General features: G+C 35.3%; 1 protein-coding gene across 21 annotated transcripts in view; it reads right to left on the bottom strand.

Moving 5' to 3' along the window:
- The window catches only part of LOC139123029 (calcium/calmodulin-dependent protein kinase type II subunit delta-like), a 114,534-nt gene that overhangs the window by 43,732 nt on the left and 47,769 nt on the right, over positions 1-23,033 (bottom strand). For 20 of the 21 annotated variants that reach the window (XM_070688975.1, XM_070688976.1, XM_070688980.1 and 17 more), the window contains exon 4: positions 180-234. In XM_070688975.1, coding sequence (XP_070545076.1) covers positions 180-234 — 55 coding nt within the window. Of the gene's footprint in view, positions 1-179; positions 235-12,353; positions 12,500-23,033 lie in introns of those variants that run through there. The other variant, XM_070688993.1, reaches the window with a different exon arrangement.

Raw genomic sequence — 23,033 nt, 5'->3', positions numbered from 1 at the left:
AAAAAAGTTCCGGTTGATGACGTACAACAGGGGTAATATGGATTTCTTATCTGTGCTGGTGTACGTCACACAGGTGGAGATACGGGCCAGTTCATGTGATAATATACATAATATATATATTATATATATATATATATATATATATATATACAAAGGATATTACAAAAGACTGTACTTACAAATCAAAGACTAGATAGTGGAATCCTTCCTCAGCAATGCTGTCATGAAGACGAACTACATTAGAAAAAATCAGAAAGATTAAAACATTTTATTATCTTGTCTTTGACATTTCTTTGAGAGTGCAGTTGTAGTTTTTATGATGAATGAGTAGCAGGGCTTGAAGTCCTGTATGAAGGGATTTGTCATTAGGAACATGCATCTCACAGTTTGTTTTACCTGCTTCAATCCAAAAGTGGAGGTTCACGATGACACATCAATCTTTCGCTTTGATTGATGCTGATTTCGCTGTCATTTTAGAGTAGCGAGAACAAGCGGATTTGTACGAGACATTGACATTGACCACTACCCTGATGTGAAACAAATGTTAGCAGGCCCATTTGAATTTACATAGAACCAGCAACTGATAGAGAACAAAGACACTTATTTCTGGAAATCAAAAGCCTCCATAAACACAAAACTGATTTGGCAACCGAAACTGCTGATTTTGTAATGTTTGGTAAACAGAGACCTAGTTTCACAAAAAACAGAAGTAGCAGTTTCAATGACTTGGTGGTTCAACCTAACTGTGAGAGTCTTCCAATTCATCTGCTTAAACTTCTGAATTGAAAAATTTCAAATTGAATTTTTTAAATTAAGTTTCTCTTTTAATTTAGCTGAAATTTGTCTGATACTAAAACTCCTTTCAACTTTTACAATCTTTACTGTTTGTATATTTGTCTCTGCTTCCTTAAAACTTGCTGGAAAATGTAATTGTTTTCCTTCATATTATCCATACAATGGGAGTCCACGCTTAAGTAAATGGAAAATCTGGGACTTTTCTAGAATTTTTCAGCAATTTTCTGGGAGTATTTGTTGGTCAAAAAGACCAGGACTGCTGGTGGGACAAAAGTGCAGAAATCTTCCACAACAACATGAGTACATTGTAGCTAACATTTTTGGACGCACAATGACATACACACCCACAGACGAAGTAATGAAAAATGCCATCTTTTCATGCCTTCTGTTCATGAAGGCTAAATATAGCACTGGCAATATTGAAAATGTCAATAAAATTACCCAGAATAAATGAAGTCTGCCGGGGAATGAGGCATGGTATTAAAGGGGAAGGTTTTATTTTAAATCTATCTTCTACAGATGATGTAAGAGCAACAGATACTATGTCTACCATATCTGGATTTGTCTGCTTCTCATCTCTTGCTAGAAATTTAGTCTTTGACAGCTGCAGGACCATTTTTAACAATACAAACTAAACTACAATAATCACTCTCGCTTGGACCACACCCTAATCAATATTACTCAACTAGCATGTTTCATACGAGGTAATTTCATTGTTTGGACTGTTCTAAATATTGCACAAAGTCGAATTCAAAATGACATTTTTCACTTGATAAAAAGCAAAAAGCTATTCATTTTCATTACTTAGACGATGCAAAATAAATGAGACCTGTCAAAATTAATGATATTTCTATGCACGTACAGTACATTTCATAAATTGTATGTCTCTTTGCCATGAACTTGAAATAACCTTTCATATTGTTGGGTTTGAAAATTTGACAGATATCATTTTGTCCTGTTCATATACCTTGAGTTACAGTTTTTTCTTTAATGAATGCATCATTTCTGATGCATACACAATTTCAATATTTGCAGATGCTGCGGGACAAATACTACCAAAAACGGCAAAGCATACTTATCACTAGGGCCAATCAGAATCATCCTTAAGAGCATCCAGAACCGAGATTGGTTGCTTTAGGGTTTTTTTGAAGTCACATGGTTGAAAAGAATAACAGTGATTGGCTGTTAGTGTACAATGAAAAGAATAATTAACAGCGATTGACTATTGATGTACACATCATAATAAAATACCTGCTGTTGGCACACACATACAATGAAAATATCACAGCTCTACCTGCAAAGCACCAAAAGTATAACTGCTGACAATTTCACAACCAATCCTGTTGATCACAGCTTGTCAATCCCAAAACAATATGAATGCCATTAGATAGAGATTTCTCCTTAAGCAATATGAGAATGAATGAAGGTTTATTATCCAGTTACATAGAGTCAATAGAATTGCAAAAGGAAAAGTACAGATGACACACACATAAAATCTATCACACAATGGCATGGCTATTCTCTTCTACTTTTCCTCAAAACCACAGCTCTATGAAATGCCTTTCAACTTAACACTTTTCTCCAACCTTTTCGTGTGACATTTTGCGTAAAGCAATCATTTCTCTTCCCCAGGAGAAAAAAACAAAACCTTCCAGCTCGTGAGATCTTCAGTTGACGGCCCAAAGTTAAGCTGGCTGCAAAGTACAGCTACATGGAAGCACCACCCCTGTAGCTCAACAATTTGTCTCCTTGGAAAAAAAAATTATTACGAGTTTGAGGCACGGATTCCCAAAACCTCTGATAAAGCACCGGTTCGCCACTTTCAAGATCACTGCCATCAGATGCACGTATCAGATTTGGCATTTGGGTGTGAACAAACAGACTGGAGCAATCAGAGCACAGAATCTTTTTTTTCTTGCGGCTCCCTCAACTGTACTAGCAGGTATCTTGTCTTGAAAGATTTATAGTACGGCTGATGATTATCTTTAGCTTACCATTGCTGAATTGCAACTTAGTGGCAGCCATATCCCCCCTCCCCATTCACGGATAAACATGCTCAAGTTGACAACTAGAATTTCTTTTTTTCTTTAAACAATTCCTCTGCCATCCCACTATGCATGAAGAAGTTTTCCCTTTATATTGCACTGAAAATACTATATAAGTATAAGATTTCTAAATTTTACTTTGTACGCCTGTAATTGGCCATACTTGTAATTTTATCTCAAAATTTTGATGTTAGGATTGAAATGTGAGATACCCTCTACATACTACTCTAATCCTTTGTACCGTGTTTGAAGGTTAATCTTTGCATGATGTCATAGGTCACCAGGGGGTCAGGGTTCAGCAGCTTACACCTTTCACCACAATGGTTTGGCCCACATGCATTGTTATTGATGGCTAAATGTGGACTTGCTTACAGAAAACTGGGGGAGAACAGGTTATGGTACAGGTGTGTTTTCATGATAATCTGTTACAGTTTCCATGGAGACCAAATTGACAAGTAGTTTTCTGTTGAAGCTGAAAGAGGTAACACAATCGCATAATTGTTTATAAAATAAAAAATTTTAATGACTTCAGTGAATTTAAAAACTCTCTGAACTCCACAAAATTCCTAGTGGCCTTTTTTTGATAATTAGGCAAACACTGAACAAATGCTTGGAATCTCTTGGTTATCTTCTTGTGTATATATAGGTAAATTTAATAAATATATGAAAATACATTGTTTATAGTTTTTTTAATAGTTTCTACAACAAGCTTCAGATTTTTCACATTGATAGATAAATTTTCAATGTACTTTCAGATGGATTTGATTTTTGAAGTTATCTGTCCTAAGTAAAGTAAACTTGAACACAAATGGCCATTTACAGATGTGACAGTGCCAATCCATCACACAGTTCAAATACAACTTACTTCTCAAATCCCTATCCAAGCATGCATGGCTCACCTTCCATGATTGGTTAATTCTTATCTCTCTTTTGCTGTACGAGAAACGTGTCCCCCGATTGGTTCACTCTTATCTCTCTCTTTGTTGTTCGAGAAACATGTCCATTTCCAAGCCCATTTGGGCTTTATCGCTGTCTATTTCAAAACCACTTTGCATGATACTGTTGAGGTTTGTAGTGAAAGCGAAGACCCCTTAAGTGCCGCCTAAATTTCTCGTCGCTTTTCAGAGACAAATATTTACATTGACATCTTCCTAAAATGCTGCTCCTATCAATCTGAAATTCCGTATCAATTTTTTCCCAAAAAAATTGCAAAATATTCACATCATTTGCAAAACCTCACGTTCATTGTCACGTCAAATCTCGTGAAAGCAAAGTCTGATGTATCTACCATCAGACGGTATTATTACCACCGGTTCTTTTATCTTTGACAATGATAGAACGCAACACAATCACACTCCCATCAAAGCATGGCCCAAATTTCATTACGTTCCATTAGATTTGGCTGATCACATATTGAAGACAACAAATCTGTCAAAGTGTATCACAGCCCCCTGACAGAACCAATTTTTGAAGGTCGCCGTTGACATATTACGTGACGGCAATGGCTTTTGATGGCAGTCTTCATAATGGTTTTTTTTTTGTAGAATATATATACCATTTGCACTTGCCAATAACGAGGGCAGGGGTATGATTACGCCTACTTGGTTATTTTTTGCAGGCTGCAAAGCTGAATGGTGAAGCTACACACTAATGATGCTTTACCAATCACAAGCCCGTTTCTCCTCGCCCGTGTCACTTACCATGCCCTACGCTTTCTCTGAAAGACAGATTTCTGACTTTCATATAAGTCAGCAAATCGCCATGGTTACCATGATTTTTCACCACTTATTCCTCTAGTACTTACAAATTTCTACAGTATCAGGTAACAAAAATTAAACAATTACCGAAATTACACTTGATTTTAGTATCACACCCTGACATCATATATTTTCACAAATGCTTTTTAATGTTTATACTAGTGATTGTCTATTGGTACACATCCATGAATAAATTATTTTGTCTACACATCATACAGTACTTATAATTAATTCAACAATTACTAAATTTATAGTTTTTTTTTCAGTCTTGACAATAGCGAGGCACCAGCAGGGTTTGCCCAAGTGTTAGGCAATGTCATGATGACCTTGTAATAATATTACATATTTCAATGCACCAAGGACAGGTCATTGCACCTCACAATGACCTTCACGGAAAATGGAACACACATGGCCACATTGAAATTACAGAACACAATCGAACATGTGACAAAATGCATGCACAATAGAATATACTTTTGTTCTTGTGTTACTCTTAGTTCACGCAGATTTGATAACACTAACAGATTTTCTGGTGTGCAGGTATGGTGTATATGAATGGCTGGAAACTGAGGGGTAAAGTGGTAGCTAGGTGTTATCGAAGCCAATGGGCTTACATGGCTTGTCCCGTGCATACCCTACCACCTTGTCGTTGTCCTAACTCAGGCCCTAGACAGGATCATGTATCATCTATCCCATGATGCTTTTAGCTCAGCTGAGAGTACAACTAGAGATATAATACGCTTAGCTATGTTTGGGATACCTGTATTTCCTCTGCCACTCTCAAATTCGTAAAATTACTAATTTTTTAGATGATTTACTAATTTTTTTCATTGTTGATTCGTAAATATACAAATGCAAGGAAGCAGCTAGTTGATTGAGAGCTGAAGGCCCCCAAACCTCAAAATAGTTCTGTCTAAGCACATGTTGTACTTAATTTGAATTTGATTGAATGATATTCCTTATTGGAACGGTTAAGTTTACTTATGAATTTCAAAATTTACAAAAAGTTTCAATACCCAATTCGTAAATTTACTAAAAAATTTCAGAAGCCAGAGGAAACACAGGATACAGGATAAATATACTGTAAATAGTATAACAAAAACAAAATGGCTAACTGTCAATTATCATTAAAGATTCAATTAGTTGTAGCTTTTCATGTCTTTTCCAGTGTTTTTCATTCTGCTTGTACGACAGACTTTCTTATCATCTTAAAGAATCATTTCAAGATGCTTGGTGTTCACCTAAGTCAATACAGCCTCTGTGTGTATACAAATCAAATGTTGTCGTTGAAAACTGTACCTTTGGCAAGAATGGAATTGTTTTGCTTGAAGATACGACATTGGATATTTGTACACGACGCATTACATTTGCATTGCTTATGCTTTACAGTTCAACATATCATCGGAAGAAGTTAATGTGTTTGTTGAACAGAAATAAAGAAAACATCAATAAGAGCTATTGCTGCAAGTACAAACATATCAGAGAGCACTGGCCTAGTGTGAAATTTTCAAAAAATCAATCAATATGTGAATCTATACAGGTATATATGTTCTCACAACAACACGGTTAGCCAAGAGTCAAAGGAAATCCCTTCAAAAGACTGACATATAAACAATCACCACAAGGTACTTTCTTTTCATTTCCTCTTTTTGAAAACAAACGTACGATTATATCCACGATATGGTTCAGAAGTTCAAAAATAGTGAACAAGATGGCCGCCCTGACAACGCCTGATGGAGGATATACCCATGTAAAGTGTAGAAGGATGTACAAAACCTATGTATACCAAAGGGCACACGCACTGTTCTTGTTCTGAGCTCTGAAGTAATTAATCTAGGCAATTCCAAGAAACGGCTCTGGACTTGAAAGACAAGTCTGATAATTGGCTGGTCGTTGGCTGATGTAAATGGGTAATGTATCTTGATGACGTATCGTTATATACACACACATGGTGATGAAGAGAGTTACGGCAGATAAAGGAGCGAGAAATTGACATCCTTTACAGCTCTACAGCATCATTGATGACCATCTTGTAGCGATGCTTGGTGAAACATTTGCCATACTCACAAACATAGGGCCAAAGTCCCTGAAGCTACTATAGACATGGATACAAAATTAAGTATTTCCTGACTGTATGAAATTATCTCACTAAGGTCATCCTAGGGACCTGTTAACCAAATATTAAAGCTGTCTGACCAGCGGTTTTGAAAAAACAAGCGACCCAACAGTCGACATAGCTCTGTGTGTTATGTAGAGAATAACTTTTTGTGACACATGTATTGATGAAGAAGGTGGATATCTTTGATAGCTCATTTCGGGATGGCCTGACCAAAAATGGCAAAATTAGCTGCAAAAATACAACATTGAAGATTTCATTATAATTTCAATACATTACATTAAGATAAAGCCTAGGAACCTGTATACCAAATATCAAAGGCATCAGACGAGTAGTTTTTGAGAAACACAATTTTTGACCAAAAATGGCAAAAATTGCCTCAAAAATACAAAAATTGAAGATTTCATCAAATTTCAATATATCACACTAAGACAACCCCTAGGAACCTGTATACAAAATATCAAAGGCATCAGACAAGTAGTTTTAGAGAAACACATTTTTTGACCAAAAATGGCAAAAATTGCACCAAAAATACAAAATTGCAGATTTCATCATATATTCAATATGTCATATTTAGTTCATCTGTAGGAACCTGTATACCAAATATCAAAGCTGTCAGACGAGCGATTTTGATGAAATAAAGTTTTGACCAAAAATGACAAAAAAATTTCCTTAAAAATACAGATTTGCATATTTCATCACAATTTGAACAAATCTAAGTTGGGTTATCCCTAGGGATCTGTATACCAAACAACAAAGCTGTCTGACCGGCGGTTATGAAGAAGAAGATTTTTTACCAAAAACGCCTTTTTTGCTGCTAATTTACATATTTTCAACAATATCAAAAAATTAAAAAACTAGTTTCTCATCATCATATTTTTCATCTATACAACAAATATCAAATCAGTAAGTAGTGCGGTTCTCAAGATATTTGAGTGGACGGACGCCTCACAAACGGACATACATACATACATACATACATACATACATACATACATACATACATACATACATACATACATACATACATACATACATACATATAGACTGACGACGGACGGATACCCATCCCAATAGCTTCTATAGACTATAATCTATAGTAGCTAAAAAAGGAATTGTGTAAATAAGATTTTTAAGCAAAACCATCCTCAGAAGAGAATGCCTGATGAAAAGCGGGGTTAATGAGATACAAACCCAATTTTTTCTTCGAAAGGAGAAGTGACAGTTTTTGGTAAAACACTCAGTGTAATTTAATGCATGTGAATTTTTCAAGCAATCATGAAAATAATTATCTGTACGATTCACCAATACTTTTTGCTGAAAATGATATTCTGATAAAGTGAACTAAATGACATAGGCAGTGAGACTTCATTTCAGAAGGACAAAAAATGTCTCTCTATGGGTTAAAGACATGCAGCTACATGTTCAGGGTACAGTCTCTCTAAATTTAGAAATTTGTGAAAAAAATGAAAACAAAGCCATTATTTTGGCACAAGCTTTGTGTCGACTGACCTCACAGAAATAAGAAACTGTTGACCCTCAAAAAATGCATTTGATTGGAGAATCTAGCCAGTGGAAAGTGATTTCAATCAGTTCGAGAAATAAACCTGACTTGCACTGGAAGTGGGAAAAAATCGTGTTCAGAATTCAATGGTCGTTTCCTCCCTCTGTCAGGTTATTGGAACACGGGTAACACTGCGTGCTCTTTTTCGCGGAAATCAAAATTAGGTTTATCAAAGCAATCAGGACACGTGGGGTTGTTAAGAAGTCTATATTTCACAACGACCTTGATAAGATCTAATATCAAGATTTAGTGATCTCTACATTATTTATGTTCAACAGTTGATGTTTGAGAATGAGCAAAAGCTTCTCACATTGTATCTGATTTGTAACTTTTCGAGTCTTAAGAAATATCACTAGGACTATAAAATCAATGTAAAGCACATGTGAGACATAAATTTCATTCTATGCATTCCTATTATTAAAGTTCCATGTATAAAAGTGCAGAAGTTATTTCGACTTGTATCTATACAAAGGGCAAAATCTGTGTTTACGACACACAGTGTTACTGACTATAACATATTCAGCCGTTGGACGTTTTAATCGAAATACGCCACCAACACCAAACACTAAGCCAGCTGCATGGGAGTCAAGCCAATCACAGGCCAGTTTCAGAAAAACGTCTTGTGACATTGAAGAGAAAGTTCTTGCGGTGATAAATTGTTTTCATTTCCAGTGGAGACTATTTCAGTAGTTACTTTCTGACGACAAAATTCTCTGATCACAATTGAGTACACGGCTCTCACGAAAATTTACAGATCAAATCACGACCTATCAAAAGCCCGCATCAATCACAGTAGCATATCACGATCATATCTATGATTTATGAGAACAATAGAAAAAGAAATTAATAGGCATTGTTGGTAGAAATTGTACCAAACCTTCGAGAAATGATAAGGAACTATTCTTTCTTTCTTCATTTTCAAAATCAACATTATTCATACCTACCGATAATTGCTAATTGATTTATGAGACGTGAGTACGATTAAAATTAGGTTTCTCAGGATTAACGTCTGAAACAAAAAAGATATTTTAAACCAAGGTAAGGTTTCTTCAATCTCACTTGACAGGGCCACGTTTGGCTTGATTGATGCCTCCCTTCGGATCTGCTAACGTCATCCTTAACGATTATTCTGTTAGTATTTGGGCATCGTATGGTTTGTGTTATCGCCATGGAAATGACGAAGCCTAACGAAACACACCTGGCGGCAATGGGAAATTACCGTGAGAAATTGTTCTCCTGGTTGCCATGGTGATTACTGGATGAGGTCTTTCTCGGTGATTCCATCGGGCGCAGGATTTGTGGTCTGTTCTGAAGACAGTTACATTGTAGTGTGCCTATCTAATTTTTTTTTCTGTTTATTTTAGCGCAATATTAATGCGACCAATCCACCTGCGTATGCAAAACTTTATCCAAAATGACAGGTAAATCTATGTGGAACACCATTTATTTGGTAAATTGATCAAAACCCCCATACATCATTTCCATTTTCAAAGATAAGATCTTTACTTGTTTTTTAATGGAAAGCATTGCCCCTGTGCATTTTCACTCACATCTGAGAAACGTCTACACGGAACGAAGTCTCTGATATCATCTAAATCTGCCAGAACACTAATATCATATCCCTACGGTTGTTAGGAGTCTGGATACAACGACAGATATACGTCTTTCATTCCCTCGGGCTCAGTTTAGCAAATTTTATTAATAGTGTATCTTCTATGCCTGAAGACTCTATGCAGTGTATCATGACATAATGTATGCGTGCAGAAATGAACATGACCTGATGTCATTGCATATTAAGGTAGAACGCACCTCGGGGAAAGAAATTCAGGCCTTCAAATTTTATCAATTTTCTTCTGACCTATCACTTGTGGGGGCTCATTTTGAAGCTCTTGCCGAAAGAAAAGTTTTCACCTTCTTAGTTTTTCGAAAGTCGAAAATTTTATTTTTTCTCATAGAGTTAACACAGGGACGGCGGCCATTTTGGATTTCAAATATCGAGAAATCACAAGTTATTTGTCTCTCTAGTACCAAAGTTTGCACGGTGACCCCTGATTTTTATTCTTGCTTTGGTAAGAGAATGGTTGAAAGTTTCACTGAGGAAAGTTTGAGCAAAAGTTTAAGTCTTTCACTTTCGAGGCGCATATTACCTTAAGCAGTTCTCTTGCCTATGGATTTAAAATTTATAACTTACAAGGAAAAATATATCCATTCCATGACTTCAGCTCTGACCAAGATCACCTTCACATTCACCACAAGGCTACACAGCAGTAATTTACAGGTATGGTTCTGATATAGCAATCTGTTGCTTGGTTCGTTGGTAATCGACAATGAGCTTGAACTGTTAAACCATGCACACGGCTCTGGAGTACAGAAACATGCTCCAACTCCCAGCAGCTAAGCACACAAGGCACCCTTTGATATTTTGTACAATCACAGAATTGTAAAGAGATGCCCAAATATATGGATTTAGTCCAGTGAAATAGCAAAAGTGAATATGGAGCACCCGTTGTAGAAAAACCTTAGACAAAAAATAAAAAGAGTGTACATGTACCTACATTTAGATTCAAAAAATTCCGGGTATAAATGGTCAATAAAATTTAATGCACCTAAAATTCTCCACAGACATTTTAACATGGTGAATTATTGTCAAAATACAAACACAGAATATCAGTGCCCAAAGGACGAAAGCGCTGTGATAGATGTCAAATATTTCCAAGACTGAAAAGAAATCTTCATTCAATACTTTGAAGTGACACAAAATATAGAACTCCTTGCGGATGTATTACCCTAAAAACCTTCAGACAGATTTCTCAGAACATTAATCATTTGAATTTGTTGGTTTAAAACAGTATTCATTGTGAATTAGCTGCAGATTTAAACAATCAAAACTAAATCTATGAAGCCATGGAGAATGATGTGGAAAAGCCATGGATCGGCGATGCAATTTTGACATATTCAGCATATGCAAATATATGATACATTACATAGCACGTGGAATTACATTGTTTAATGTCATTCTTGATCTATGACATTCAAGAAATTAGTTACAAGTCCTTTCCCTGTGAATATGGCCTTGTTCCATCAAACCTACTGTATGAACTTTGATATACACGTAGCCTTTCATGGAAACCTGACCTCATAACAACAAAGAACAAACACATGAGCAGACTGCAAATAACATGCTGTTCTCAGTCTTATCTGTCTGCGATGTTGTGACCCTTCACCTTGGGGTCATAACCTCTCTTCTCTGCTGGGCTGAGCATAGATGTCTGCACACCAGAAAGTCAGCCAACTGTAGAAGGCTTAATATTCGATGGAAAAAAATTACATAAAGATGGGTATTACAAACATGCTACTCCATGAGAAACACCAAGACATCTTTTGATGTTAACAAGCATAGTTCTGGGTTAGAAACTGATGTCAATATCAATGTTGATAAGGTCAATGTTTTTGTAAACAAAGCAACTATCACATATCCTCACAACTAGAGAGATGAGCACACCCAGCAGACAAAAATTTTTCCAATAAACATTGCACAGAAAAATTATTTCACTGCTAAAACTAGAGATATCACTATAGACCCGATATTTCAATCATGACAAACTACAAGAAAAGGCAAATATTTTCATTTTCAGCACTGGTTTCATGAAAATTCAGGGTTTTTTTGTCATTTGCCTTCAATGAATTGTACAATTTTACTTCACTATATTCACGAGAAAATTGTGAAGATCATGATTCCTTCACTTCATGCAGGGATATCACTATGGCGGTGATAAAACATTTCGAAACAGAATTGTAAATATTTATCATTTCTCACTACCGGTAGTTACGATAAGTGTCCCCGGTGTCAGGATTTCATGTCATGAGTATTTCCTGAACAGTGCTTCTTTGATGAGAGGGCAGATAGATGCCGGTCATGAAAAAGCCAGTCGGATCTCAGAAACTGACTTTGTAAGAAGGAAGCTCATTGGTTGATGAGTCTAGCTTGTCTGAATTAATTGGAGCCATTAGAATCGGTCTTTCTAGATCAGCACGACTTGAAACAATGACCTATACACACGTAAAATTTAACTTACAGCAGAATATGCGTTGAGTCAACGCTGTTCCTTGACCGCACCATCCGGAATGTTTTTTATCGGGAACATGCAACGCATAGCGGTACATTTCCAGTTCCGGCTGGACAGGTAACACAACACGGCCGGCGAGCCGGAAGCCGTCGTAGATCCAGCAAAAACGTTGATCCAGGTACAAACTGGAGGCTCAGTATAGGAGATTGGGTATCATCCAACATCCAACACCGACATAATCTAATTTTCTTTTGGGAGCAATCATCTTCTCTTGTTCTTTTTTTATCAAATTTACAAAAAATCAATGCCATGATTTTAGCAGTAATGCTCTGATTACTGGGACCTGAACCAGCCAATCAATATAACAAGTTTTCCTGCTTGTCGAAACACTTTGATGCAAAATTCTCCTTCATCATCATTTAAAATACCTATTTTGGTGTGTGCGTGTGTGTGTGTGTGTGTATTTTATATACAGTGTATATATATATATATATATATATATATATATATATATATATATATATATATATATATATATATATATATATATATATATATATATATATATATATATATATATATTTTGGTGTGTGTGTGTGTGTGTGTGTGTATTTTATATATATATATATATATATATATTATATATATATATATATATATATATATATATATATATATATATAGATAGATAGATAGATAGATAGATAGATAGATAGATATAATTCAAAGATTCAGAAGACTATCTGTATGGAATCTTCAATGCTCATAAGAAATAATTACTCTTTAAAGTTGACATATCCATGAGCTTTCACTTCATAAATAAGTTCATTACTTTTAGATTTGATTGTCAGTTATGTGTTGAGCACATTTGATAGACATCGCAGATATGAAGTGTTACTAAAACACCCACAATGGTATTATGACATTGTTGCCATTGAAAAGAAGTGTTTGAAAATGAAAGATTACTGACCATCTGTTTGTGATGATTAAAGTTGAACTGAAGGACGAGTTGCTGAAACATGATTTAACGGCCTTATATATAAAAACCATCTCCCCTATTATCATGAAAAATTTTGAAAGCGTATATTCCCTACTCTGGGAGTGATATTCAGATAGGCTTTAATTCGAGGGAAAATATGCACCAACTGACAGTATATGGTAACTTGGGATTCGATTAGCCTGACTGTATAATGGTAAAATAGCTATGAGACACATCTCAGGGCATTGTAAAAGAACACCAATCAAAATATGTGTGGTGAGTAATAAGGCAAGATCCACTTAATTGGCTGTAATGGCCTGGCAGTATTGATATTTTTGCTGCCAATTATGAATCACAAAGAGCGGTAGCAATTTCGGAGCTGAAAAAAAAATTCGTCATCCTTTCGATTAATTACGGGAAACCACCCGTTTTAAATGAACAAGAGTTCTTTCAGGGTACACACCCAAATGATGGCATTTATAGACTGTTTTGTGTTTTGCTTTGAAAACAATGGACTAGAAACAAAAAGCTTTTTTTTTTGATATTATACACTGCAGTATTGGCGGCACTACAGTCACAGAAAGGGCCAATTGGATTATATAGCTCCTCTAATTGGTTTGAGTACATGAGGTGGGTTGTCATACAATAAAGCAGTTGTGCAAATATGTGCAGTTACTCATTCACACAGAAATGCAAAATGCATCAGCGTTCCATTTTGTACGATCAACATAAATTTTAAACTTCAGTTTTCAAAATTGAGTGTCGATCAAATATAATATTTCCAAACAATTGTGGCATCACCGTGAGAATAAAATTTTCAATTTTTCCGTGTAGCTATCATCAAAGTAAAGATGACATTATCACCTTGACACACTTTGCATATTTTATGCACAGGATGCAGAATTTAAAATGTTGAACTATTCTCATGCAACTGCAGTTTCATTTCTGCTTGATAAGTTACTATGATATCACAGATTCTGGGTGAGAAAAAATTTGGAAAACTTCCTCAATTTTTTAGTTTTTGTGGTCTGCACTTAACATGATACGTGCAAATGTGATTCAACAAATCAATCCATCATTAGTTGAGCGATGTCTTGTATAAGATTGAAATGACTCTGACAGAATAGATTTGTGAAGTCAGATCCAATACAGGGATGTCTCTGCTAAGAAGAACTACTATCTTTGTGCAGACAATAACTATATCAGACGTCAATACTGCAGGCAATATCTCTGATGTTGGTCTTTGAGAAAACAATGAATGTTTAACCCTGTTTTGCATCCAAATGCACTTTCTGTACACTGTATCGATATAAATGATCGCTGTTTGTGAAAATTTCATTCTTAGACATAAACTGAGTTTTTTTTCCGTACATGTGATTCACTGCTCTTTCAGTTCCTTGTTCATGACAGATGTTTGTCATTGAAATCCTTTTTGTGTGCATACAGTGCGATGTTTTTGGTTATTGATTCTATTGACGTCTATTGACGAGGTCCATCAACAGAGCAATACCATCATTTTACATTACCACTTTACAATATATATTTATTTCTTCATGTATTTTACATAAAGAGTTTCAAAACATAAATAATGGGCTTTCATTTGTCAAGACTTCACGTGTGGGAATTTTTTGAATGTCTAAAACATGGATAGAACCTCTGAGCAGTTTCCAACGAAGACAAATATGAGAGCCCTTCAGACAATTATGCCTCGTGAAACAGAATTTTTATTAAAAGGCAATTTATGTCTGATAACATTTGACAGAATTGACAAAGATGGTAACCTATAACAATCTTGAGGAGACACCAGAGGCATTTCACGATTCACATTTCATTTCACGATTTCATGGGGTATCGCCTGAATAATGCCCCGATGGTAATGATAAGTTTATTGCATTCTAAGGCCACCTGCCAACAATCCAGTGCTGATAGACCAGCTCAGGGCTTACCTACAGGTAGGTCTGATCATTAAGATACCGCACACGACCGGTAATATCAAGATTGACGGGTAAAAAAAGGCCAAGCATGGCTTAAACTTTCTCCAGCAAAAAGGTTACCTGTTCTGTAGAGCACAGTTCATTTAAGTACAATCCGATCCATAAATTGAGCAGGAAAATCTCAACAACCACAACAAAATATCAACCTATAGACAGAAATTAGCTAAGCTGAGAAGATAACAAAATTCTTTACTATTTGCTGGATTTAGAATCCTGAACTAATTCACTAATCAGTACACACATCTTTTTTTGTAATTCGGTTGAAGTTTTGTGTTTAGCTCACCTTTCCAAGAGAAATTTCTCGTAACGTGATTCTGCCAAGTAGCAAATTGTGCCAATTGTGAGCGCCAGGCATTTAAGAAAGTTTCAAAGAATCTCCCATTGTCCAAAAAAAAAGAGAAATTTTCAAAAAAAAAAGCATTTTCTTTGTCGCCATCTTTGAATCATGTACACGTTCATTCATTTAGATTTAAACTGTGCTATGTGCTTTCAGTTACATCTATAATACTTTATTCATGAATATTCATAAAAAGTATATTACATACGATTTTTCTTGAAGTAACATAGCTTTTGCAATGACCTTCACGATTGTCTTCATAGTACTATTATATTATCATCATCAATCTGTCTTTTTCACCTTTTTTCATCGTCTATAAATGCACATTTTATCGTGAAAGCATACCATTTCCAATACATGTACAAGCAGCAAAGTACGTATCTTTTGGGCATCGTTTTAGTCAATTTGTCATATTAGCAAAGTCAGTGACATCATTAGGTATTTTGAATGTCACTGAAAAAGCGAGGCCAACAGGTGATTCAGATACTGCAGTGACACAATTTCCAATATCCACCAGAGAAATATGCTAATGAGCTATAGTATATGCTAATGAGCAACAATATATGCTAATGAGCCAATAATAAGTTAATGAGCTATAATATATACTAGTGGGATATAGTAATGCTCAATAGCTAATACATGCTCATTAGAATGCACTATGGGTAATATATACTAATTAGCATCCATTGTAGCTCACTATATGTGCTAGTATTAAAGCTATAGTATATGCTAATGAGCTACAATATGTTAATAAACAACAATATGCTAATAAGCTAATGGTGGCAGAAATTAACAGCAAACTACAGTAGATTGAGGTTAATGACACCAAATGTATCATCCATCAACACTATCTATATTCATGGTTGATTAATTCTAAAGGCGTATCCTATTTTCCATGACACGCAAAACTGTAATGGGTGCAACTTCCTCTCTTAAATATTGTGATGTCTTGAGGTGCATTAAATGTTCCTTTGTGTCTGGTAGAGATGTGTAAATGAATATCTACCATTCTCATTTCTAAATTTTTGGTTTACTCAGATAGGATTGTCCAATCTTAAGTTTGTAGTCTCGGTAGGATCAACCAATTTGATCTATAAATATTTGATTATAGCAAAGCGTACAAGATATACAGACATTTTTGTGATAGGAGGGTAAGACGTTTATCATTTCAACTAGTGTACATAAATAATATCATCCGTTAGCAATAACTCCAGCTTCTTCATCGTCGTCATTCTAGCTACATGTCATCTACATTTAATTTTCGGTCTTAGAACTTCCATCATTACTGAGCAAAATATATTATAAGATCATTGATAAACATTTCTACAAAAATCTATATGCAAACAACATTATCTTCTCAGCATTCTAACTCAATATTTGACATTATAATGGAATATTTTCCAGGAAAGTAACATTTTGAGTTTCAGGAGTGAGTGGCTGGGTTAGTACGTTCCCCTCAGTTCATGGGTCAACTGGCATTCATCAACATAACAGTATAGCCAAGACCTATAGGTGACAAATTACGACACCAATATGACATCTGACATATAACCGTACCTAATCAAGCAGAACAAGTCAACTTACTTCCTGTGAACTCAAAAATTATCGTTTATTATAGTGGTGAATGAAGGAAAGATGGCTCCCATGAACTGTAGAGGCTAAAATATTTGAGACTTCATTTGGTAGCCGTGAACCAATGTCTGTCATCCCCATTAAACTTGACGACATCATTTAAGATCTAAAAACTAGTTAAATATTTGCTTTACGGTAAATTTAGTAAATAGACTTATACACTACTGTTGTGTGTGCACAACCAAGTAAAGTCTAAAAACGTCATTGTGCAATTGTTTTTGTGGACACTATTCAATACCTGACGGGCAATTTTTCACCGCAAATATTTTTTTGCTCTTAAGTGCATTATATGTGAAGGTTCCCAAACAACTGTCTATGTGTACCTTTCACATTTTTCTTTAATGAGGAGTCACTCTTTCATGGCAAAGTCATGAAGTAAAAAAAAAACGTTGCTTCCTGAAGAATAAACTCTTAAAGATGAGACTGAATATGTCATGAACTTGGGTGTGAATTATACCAACACATGGAGACAGAAGACATTTGCAATCATTGCCCCAGATATCACAAAACATGTTGACATTTGTAAATAATTTATGGAAAAGGATAATTAATATAGAAGGGAGATTAGATGGACGTAATTAACCCTTTGAGTGCCAAAGTCAATTTTGTTGCCTGTATAAAATGTACCCTAGTAAAATTTTTTCAGATTATTGTCAAAATTTTGATGAAAAACTAGCAAATGAAGTGTGATATCTGTTTGGTCAAAAATTATCAAAAAATTCACAGAATAATTCATACAAATTGGTAATGTTGCAGTAAAATTTTGGTGGGAAAAATTACAGCCCTCAAGCGGTTAATTGTGATATTCCTGCAATTTCTGGTAGCTTAGTGAATCATTTACATATTAATATGAGTAATTTTTATGTTAATGAGTTTCTGTTTCCTAAATTTAATTACAATCCTGCCAACACCTTTAACTTGTCTATTGAAAACACTTTGTATAATGATTCGCATAGAGAGATAGAAATAGAGAAGTCTACATACAATCTATAAATTTCTGTACATTGAAGGGGAAAACCGAAAATTAGGTCTGGTTTGCATATCACCCTTATCTAAATGTCACAGGTGATAAGATATTCTGGAAAACACGCAAACAGATTAGTGTTATATGTCAAACTGAGGCAGTACAAATAACGGCATCAGTGTAAACTGATAAAGGGACTGTCATTTTGAAAAAAAAAAATACTTCAAATAAGATACAGGCATTGCATGTACATGTATCAAAACAGTGTAGAAAATAGAAATGATTTGATATCTGAAAAATGAGCACAAATATTCGCTGTATAAGGCCACCATTGTTATCAGCATTAAGAAAACAAACACATATTGGTTTGAGTTTCCAAAGCACCACTTTTCCTATTTACAAGTTATTTATTGCCATCACCTTGGTTTCCTTGGAAACAATGCATCAACACAGCAAGTAGTCACATTGTCAACACAGCAAGTAGTCACATTGTGTTCATAAGCCCCCAGAACGCATTCTATAGATCAAAGATTACAACTTCTGAATTTTGGCAATATGATTCATAAAATTGCCTCAGGGTACGGAAAGATACTGAAATCTTGTAGAGTAGAATAGTGACTCAATAGATAATCTTCTTCATAATATATTATCATTATTATCATTTTTATCATTATCATTATTAATATATCATCATTATCATCATCATCATTATCAAAACACAAATGTCATCATTGTTATTCCAATCAGCAGCCATATGTTGTAACCAGGTGAAATTTTCATTCATAAACATTTACAACCAATTAATTCAACCTGGGATCCTGCACAAACGCCGTTTTATAACCACTGTTTTCCACAATCTTGGTTGTAAAGTTCAAATGGTGACAAATGGTTTGAAATAAGTCACAAGGAAAATTACCCGATTGTTACGCCCAAAGATAGGTAAACCTACGCAGGTGAAGCTATTTTTACACACAATATACGTCATCGTTTTTTGTGAACAGAACGCTGCTTTGACTGGAGAGGGGATTCTGACTGTTAATTGTCGACGCAAATATCTTGAAGCTACCTTGGCTTACTATTATGTACTGTACTCTTTTTGCATTGTACCTTTGATAATACGGCAAATTACTCTTTTTTATACTGTTTTGTTGCTGTTTGTGAATATCTCCTTGGTTTTCATTGGTTAAACCCTGATAACAGTTTCATGCATTTTTGTAGAACTTCCTTACTCATTGAGCAACTATTTTTTCTTGCCAAAACAATGGTAACATTGGATAGGACTCATAGGGCTAAGAATTAGGAGACTAAATTATCGTAGTAGAATTTCAAAATGTCAGAATGACTACAATTGTGACAACTTCAAAGCCGGCCCTAATTTTCTGTTGTGTACTTCATTTTTACATAAAGGTCCTAGATCGGGTAAAACAAAACCAATTTGCACAGGGATTTTGAAGTGTAGTTTGTATTAAGGATTTTTTTTGCATTCAAAATGTCTACATTAGCATAACCTTTGCAAATGTCTCCTCACCACTTTTGCCTTGACTGTATTTGTCAAAGTTTGCTATCACCAATCAAAACGATACCTTTGAGAAACAGAAAATGTGTAGAGCCATAGTCCCATCAGTCCATGCTTTAGTGCAATAAAGAATACCATGCAGATTCACTCTCAGTGGATTTTTGAAAAATCCTACTTCTTTACAGGATCTTCTTTCTTCCAAATCTGTATCTAACCACTGCTAATAAATTTCAAATGCGTGACAATAAATTCACCAATTTGTTTTAATTTGTCGTGTTCAATTATCATCTCTTCCAATTAGCAATCATATCTAAAGATTGGGAGATAAATTTTGCGCTTGTGGTTATGAATATCAATGATAGAATGTCTGTGCTTTAGGAATTTATGCTTCCCTTAACGGTATTCTGAGCAAGGCTCATTCCACAAGATATATACTACATGTTTTCCTCTAGACCTGCAGAGTAACAACCAGGGTAGTAAAGGACATAGTCTCATAAATCTTTCAGTGAGAGATATTGTCAGAGGAAATAGGCAGACAGGTTCCGGTGCCTGGAATACTGAACATATTATTGTGCAGTTTACGGCCAATACTGTTAACTTTAGTGTCTATCACCTTCTGGGCAGGATGAGATAACAGGCACAATGCCGGTGTTTTTGAATATTTAATGATGACAGTTGATTACAGGTGAAATATCAATCCACTGCTGTTTGTTTCTTTGTGTTTGTGACAGTTTTAATCATCCTCGTGTCACCTTCTTTAAAGGGAGGAATTGCTCACTAATAAGTACATAAAACTGCGCAAATCGAGATATATCTATTCATCTACAATTTATAACGTCACGTAACAAAACTGTTCATACACGATTTACATCAATCTGTCACATATTTCTCGATGAGGCTGTAAAATTATGCAAAAATGCAAAAATGCATATTCGTTTTTGACAAGTTATGCCTAATGAGGAAGCCATAATTAGCAAACCAGGTGATAGACTGTCATTGCGTCTCCCATAATTTCACCATAACAGTGACAAAAAATATGTTCAGAAAAGGACATTAAGCTTTGAAAAATAATTTTCTCTCATTCTTTTTTCCTAATGTCATCAATTGTATTTGTAAGTGAGACTCATATTAATGAAATATCTTTTTTCAAAAACGTTTATGATTCTTTCTTTAAGTGTATTTGGGAATATATACCGGTATATCAAGGCTATGTTTCTGTGAACACCAAGTTTAGTCTCAGTAAAAATTCAAAAATATGACAGTTTTCGATAAACTTGCACCATGTCAGAGGAAAAAAGACTGCTGTCTAACCATGATAAACTTTCATGAATGTATTAGATCCTTCTTTCAAAACTGAACGACTCCCTATCTTGTTGAGTTTCAAACAATTTGTTTCTCAGTAATTTGAAACTAAATTCACCTTGTTTCCAATGGACTTTCTGAGTCATTTTGTAACAAAAATCTAAATTTCATGTCAACTGCATTTCCTTGATAACGGAAAACACCTTGTATGATTTCCAGATGGTGACACCATCAACATAGCTTGTCGCCACCTTATTGATTTCCTTCAGCTGCAATTTTCACTACACCTAAATCCTCCTCTCGTCAATCTTGTACTTTTCTCTGATCAAACATTGGAATCCATTTAAAACTTACATTTAGACAGCAGAATTCCACCGTTCAATGTTACCAATTGATTACAAATTCTCTAAAGGGTAACACCAGAAGGCATTGATATATACCGGTATATCCTGTTCATACAGACACAGTTACATCGCCACTACACTGATATTACTTTTACATTGGTGTTATAAAATTCGTCTGAACACTTGGCATTGGTCCAGCCTCAGACCAATTTTGGGAGGTGTGGGTCTAGGGCTGATTTCAGTCTGCAGAGATTTCTGTGTGTGAACGCATTACACCAGTCTTGGTGCCAGATGATCACTAAGTTTGATCCTAGACCTTTTTAAGAGTCTCAGCTCAAAGTTTTCAGTCCAGTCTTTATCATTCCGTGTACACTCAGAATGACATTTTCCCACTACGTTTAGCTTCGCAAACAAGACCAATTCACACAGTGCTTGTACATGGTACAACTGTGAGACGCACATGTTAAGAACATCGTTAAAAAAGCCATGTACTGATTATTTCTCCACTGCCTACATATATGATTCCGCAGACATATTTGATTCCGGCCTGTACGCTCAGTAAAGATATGCTGAAGTTGTCTTCAATGGTTAAAATGGTCAGTGGCATTCATCCTAGCCCTTCTTGTGCGTAAAATGCATACAAAAGGTAACAGAACAGAAACAAAATTTAGGCCTTGAGCCGGTGCTACATCAGACCAATTTGACCCGCCCAAATTTGCCTGTGTGAACATAGTAATAGAGACTCAAAAAGACAACTACTGGTCATAAATTGTTGTGCAGGTGAAATATGGTGAATACTAGTACTGCCTCCATATTTTTCATTACTCTATTTAATAAATTAGAAGAAGATAAAATGTCTTTGAGTTGAATGTTCAGGGCCAACCTTATGAGTTCATTTCTTGTAATATTTTACATACTAACATATGTCATTGCTTTCTCACATGTTAACTTAGTCAATAAGTCATCGTTGATGACACAGTCCCCACTTGTTAATGGGTACTTTGATTACAGGTCCTCAGAGAGGATAGAGTCCTCTTCATTAGGTCTGTGATAAAAATACTTTTGAATAAATTCGCTTGATACATGTCTGAGTTGTAGTTCAAGACATGAAAAAATCGTAATAAAATTGCCACCCGGCGGCCATATTGGATCGTATCACAAAACAAATCAATGTGCATATGTATGACATAGGTCAATGTCCTTGTACCAACTTTGATTAAAATCGGTTGAGATATGCCTGAGTTATGGCTTTGTACATGAAAAAATCATAACAAAATGGCCGCACAGCAGCCATATTGGATCGTATCACAAAACAAATTAAGGTGCATATGTATGACATTGGTCAATCTCCTTGTAACAACTTTGAATAAATTCGCTTGATACATGTATGAGTTATGGTTCTGGACATGAAAAACGTGATAAAATGGCCACACGGTGGCCATATTGGATCGTATCACAAAACAAATTGATGTGCATAGCTATGACATTGGTCAATGTCCTTGTACCAACTTTGAATAAAATCTGTTGAAACATGCCTGAGTAATGACTCTGTACATGAAAAAATCATAATAAAATGGCCGCCTGGTGGCCATATTGGATTGTATCACAAAACAAATTGACG

The sequence above is a fragment of the Ptychodera flava genome, chromosome 22 (assembly GCF_041260155.1).
Source record: "Ptychodera flava strain L36383 chromosome 22, AS_Pfla_20210202, whole genome shotgun sequence".
Classification (NCBI taxonomy): Eukaryota; Metazoa; Hemichordata; class Enteropneusta; family Ptychoderidae; genus Ptychodera; species Ptychodera flava.
The sequence above is the reverse complement of the archived record's forward strand: the minus strand, read 5'-3'. Positions and strand labels throughout refer to the sequence as shown.